We start from the raw sequence: 4,926 nt of genomic DNA on the forward strand, positions 1-4,926 counted from the left end.
CCCTACACCAGTGGGAGGCGGGACTTCTGCACATGGTGGGCTACCCGGCGTCGTCGGACTTCCGCCCGCCCGGAGGATGACGCCTGAGCGCGGGGGGCGTCCCGATCCCGCCGCTTCCGGTGGGAGGCAACGCGCTCGACGCCACGATCGACGATGTGCGAGTCACCCTCAGAGACGAGCAGCGCGCGGAGGAGCGGTACCTCCCCGACAACTACGACGTCTGGAACGAGTTCTTCCGTCGCCGGCACGAACGGGAACTCACAGCGTACGACGGTCCCCCCCTCCTCCAGCGCGTAACAACGCCGCCGGCCGCCACCACTGGTGGAGCGCGCCGGGCCGCACGCTCGACAGTGTGCTTGTGCACATCGAGGGCAGCAACTCCCCCGTCCTGGGGATGCCGCCGTCGGCGGCAGTGCCTTCTGTGTCGCGCTGACACGTCCTCGGCGGGTCGACGTCAAGGTTTCGGCATGTAGAACGCCGTTTTTAAATTTTAGTTTATGTTTCCCCTTGGCCTATATATGTACGAACTCGTCTATGCCTATATAGGTTAAATATCTCTAAATTTCGCCTATGTTTGAACGTATTTCGTCTTGTTTTGTCTGAATTCGTGTACATTTATCCAAATTTTTCATCCATCATGGACTCGCCGCTGGAAAAACGGGCCTCCCCAGAGCATCCATCCGATGCTAAATAGCGCCGGATTTCGGTCTGGGGAGACCCAACGGCTGGAGATACTCTTAGAGCAAGTACAATAGAGTCTAGTCAGCTGACTATAAGACATTAAATAATATATTTTAGATGAGTTGGAGGAGAGAGAAGAGGAGAGAGAAGGGAGGTGGACTACTATGCAATAGCCAGCTCTTGCACGTGCTCCTAGGCACCTTGTGAGAGTGAAATGTGGGCCATATATTAGTAAAGTACTACATTCTTATAGCCAACTATTGTACATGTTAGCTATATGATGACTACAAATGATATGACATCTTGTTATAGCCAACAGTTGGCTATACTATTGGAATTGCTCTTAGGCTGCTCATAGTGGGGAGTAACATAAGGTGGTGTCATGCATAAGTTACTAGTCCATGTTACTACCTTCATAGTGGAAAGTAACTTAGAGATGGTATCATGCAAAGTCTCATTTATTTGTTAGTAGACTCATTTTATCTTGGGGTGTGTGATGTTATGGTAACATAGCTAGTTACCACCTCCATCTCTTTCTTCATTTATTGCTATGCCATGTCATCAAAATACCTTGAAATGTGTGATGTTACTACCTAAGTTACTCCCACTATGAGCAGTCTTACGGGTACTAGAGACCGATCTTGGTAAAGGGAAAGTTGTATTCCATGAACCTAGCAGCGGTCGACACGTGGCAAGCCGCACCGTGCCGCGCGAGCGACTACGGTCCCGCAAATTCGCCCATGCAAGTATCGCGCTCCAACCGCGAGCCCACCTGCAGCGCAAGTGCCGAGTTCACCCACGCGCCATGCTCCCGTCGCGATTCCATGCGATACGGATCCCGTCACAGGATGTAGGCTGAAGCATGCAAAAGTTGGATGTGTGGACCAAATGCCCAAAACTAGTTAGCTTGCTAACACGTACGCTCACGGTAATCCATCGAGTACAAGCTATGACAACTAGCTAGCTTACCACGTGCAAGTGCATGTCACTGCGTGTCTTTTTTCTTTCAAAACACAGGTAATTGCAATTGTCACACTCGAGCGAGTACAGTTATGCACGACACACGAGTAGAGTGCAAACATGAGTACAATTACATATACGAGCGAGTACAAATACAACTACACACGAGCGATACAGTTACGTATAACACACGAGTACAATTGTGTATAAAGCACGAGTACAGTCACATACACGAGTGAGTACAAGTACCACTGCACACACGAGCGAGTACACTTACGCAACACGAGTACGGTTGCGCACACGAGGAAGTACAGGTACAATCGCACACACGAGCAAGTACAGGTACAGTTGTGCACATGAGTAAGTACAGGTGTAGAAGTACATTTGTGCACACGAGCAAGTACTGCTACAGAAGTACAGTCGCGCACACGAGGAAGTACTGGTACAAAATCATAGGTACAGTAGCACACACGAGTAAGTACAGCTACTGAGTAAAGGAAAAAACTGCATCAAATACAGTAAAAACAGAAGTGCTTATCAGTTAAAACACGAGTACAGTTAGATACACATCACAAATTCCACTGTACTAGTATTAGAAGTACGGGAAAAAAGTGTTCCAAAACCTATCGACATGGGATCTAATTTTGAAAATCTCGATACGAGGATCTCAAAAGTGAAAACGGATCGTAATTTAGACTTACGGTTTTCAAGAGATTTCATTTTGAAAAAACAAATCTAGAAAATAAAGGGAAAAACTTATACAACGCAGCTCCCTCTGTCTTCTCTCTCCTTCCTCATCTCCACATTGCTTCTGTTTGCGACACGTGGCAAGCAGGGAGACCACTTCTCAAGGATTTTCTGGCACCACATCGTGCTACTTGTCGCGTGCGGAGCGAGTTGTCTTTCCTTCACGAAGGTCGATCTTTTTTTAACGATTTCGTGGTCTTACACACAGAAGTTTGAATAGCATATATGTGAGAGAAGAAAAGGCACTCCATGGTCTGCCCAAAACAAGAGCCCATGCAGGAGATTGGCCATTGAATATAATTAGCTAAACAGATCTGGGAACACGCAAGACTCGTGGAGACAGCAGAATCAGATCAGAGCGATTTTGTTGTAAAAAATAAGAAGAACGCGAGGATTGCCGGCCAGACTCCAGGCTACAAAAGCAAGTCAGAGCAAAGAGCAAAAACCCAAGCTAACTCCCAATGGCATCTCCGCCTTTCTCCGCCCATCTCCAGTACTCCTCCGGCGACATGCCACTCCGTACCGCCACCCTCCTTGTCCGCTCTCCCTCGGCCACCTCCCGCTTCCTCCAACTCCTCACAGCCGTGCTCCTCCTATTCCCGCCCTTCTCCACCGCGTCCGCCCACGCCACTGTCTCCGTCGCGCGGCCGTTGTCCAAGCTCACGAAGCCGGTGGTCCTCCTAATATCCACGGACGGCTTCCGCTTCGGGTTCCAGTACAAAGCCCCCAACCCGCACCTCCGCCGCCTCATTGCGAATGGCACATCCGCCGTGGAGGGCCTCATCCCCGTCTTCCCCACATACACCTTCCCGAACCACTACTCCATCGTGACCGGCCTTTACCCTTCCTCCCACGGCATCATCAACAACTTGTTCCCCGACCCCATCTCTGGGGACACATTCACCACAGCAAACCGCGACCCCAAGTGGTGGCTCGGGGAGCCCCTGTGGGTGACCGCGGCGAACCAGGGGCTGCAGGCCTCGACCTTCTTCTGGCCGGGGTCCGAGGTAAAGAAGGGCTCCTGGGACTGCCCCGGCAAGTACTGCCGCCAGTATAATGGCTCCGTGCCATTCGAGGAGAGGGTTGACGCCATCCTTGGTTACTTTGATCTACCGGCTGACGAGATGCCGCAGCTTGTGACACTGTACGTGGAAGACCCGGACGCGCACGGGCACCAGGTCGGTCCGGACGACCCAGCCATCACAGAGGCTGTGATGCACATTGATGAGATGATGGGGAGACTCATCGCCGGTTTGGAAGCCAGAGGGGTGTTTGAGGATGTGAACATCATATGGGTCGGGGATCATGGGATTGTTGGGACCTGCGACCAGAAGCTGGTGTCCCTCGAGGACTTGGCTCCGTGGATTGAGGTGAAGCAAGATTGGGTTCTATCGACGACGCCGTTGCTGGCAATCAGGCCGACAAATGGCGTCTCACCGGCCGAGGTCGTGGCCAGGATGAATCAAGGGCTAGGGTCAGGGAAAGTGAAGAATGGCAAGTATCTCAAGGTTTACTTGAAGGAGGACCTACCTTCTCGCCTGCACTACTCGGAAAGTTACAGGATACCACCAATCATTGGGCTGGTAGACGAAGGTTATAAGGTGGAGATAAAGCGATCTGAGGCAAGGGAGTGTGGAGGGGCGCACGGGTATGACAATGCCTTCTTCTCAATGAGAACCGTGTTTGTCGCGCACGGACCTCGGTTCCAGCGGGGTAAAACGGTGCCCTCCTTTGAGAACGTGGAGATATACAACGTCATTGCTTCCATCCTCGGGTTGAGGCCAGCTTCAAACAACGGCTCAGCTTCTTTCCATGGATCGGTTCTATTGCCAACTGACTGAGCATGGATGCATGCGAGGGCTGCGGTTTTGGAGGAGGAAAGCCGCGTCGATGTGTTATCATTTGGTTGTATCTGTGACTGTATTTGTACACCGATATCTTTTTCTGTAAGGATGTCACATGCGGTAATGTGAATCACGCCTAACGTTTTGAGAGTATGTTTGGGTAAATGTACAGTGCAAGAGTTTATTTAAGTTCCTTCTTTTCTGCCTAAGTTGTCCATGATTCACATGGACCAGATCTGAGGATCCATATGCACGTGCACCGCAAAAGATCACTTGCAGACCAAATAAATAAGGGAACCTGCGCACATAGTCCATGACATCGCACATGGTTGGCTAAAAAAAACGTGTGTACATATATCCCATATTAGTTTGAGCGTGGCGTCGAGCTACATGTAGCTTTTTATTTTACAATAATTAAAATTCATATTTTTTTTAAAAAAATATGAAATAAAGTTATAGAGGTAGTCAATGACATATGGTACAATGGTGTAAAATCTCAATGCAAATTAATTTGTAGTCTAGCAAACGTCATTGGCTATCTCCAAAATTTAGTTTGAATTTTTTTGAAACTTTAAAATACGAATTCTGATTGTTGGTAAATAAAAGCCTATTAAATATCCTAGACATGATCACTAACGAAAATAAGAAAACATTTGTGCATATTTAAATATAGTCACTAGTACCGACCTACTAC

General features: G+C 49.2%; 1 protein-coding gene across 1 annotated transcript; it reads left to right on the forward strand.

Annotated features, from left to right (window-relative positions):
- Positions 1 to 2,849: 2,849 nt before the first annotated feature.
- LOC124670147 (venom phosphodiesterase 2-like) lies at positions 2,850 to 4,229 on the forward strand. The gene has a single exon (XM_047206648.1). It carries the CDS (start codon positions 2,850 to 2,852, stop codon positions 4,227 to 4,229), a length of 1,380 nt encoding a protein of 459 aa, XP_047062604.1.
- Positions 4,230 to 4,926: the final 697 nt, after the last annotated feature.

This window comes from Lolium rigidum, chromosome 7, assembly GCF_022539505.1.
Source record: "Lolium rigidum isolate FL_2022 chromosome 7, APGP_CSIRO_Lrig_0.1, whole genome shotgun sequence".
Lineage (NCBI taxonomy): Eukaryota > Viridiplantae > Streptophyta > Magnoliopsida > Poales > Poaceae > Lolium > Lolium rigidum.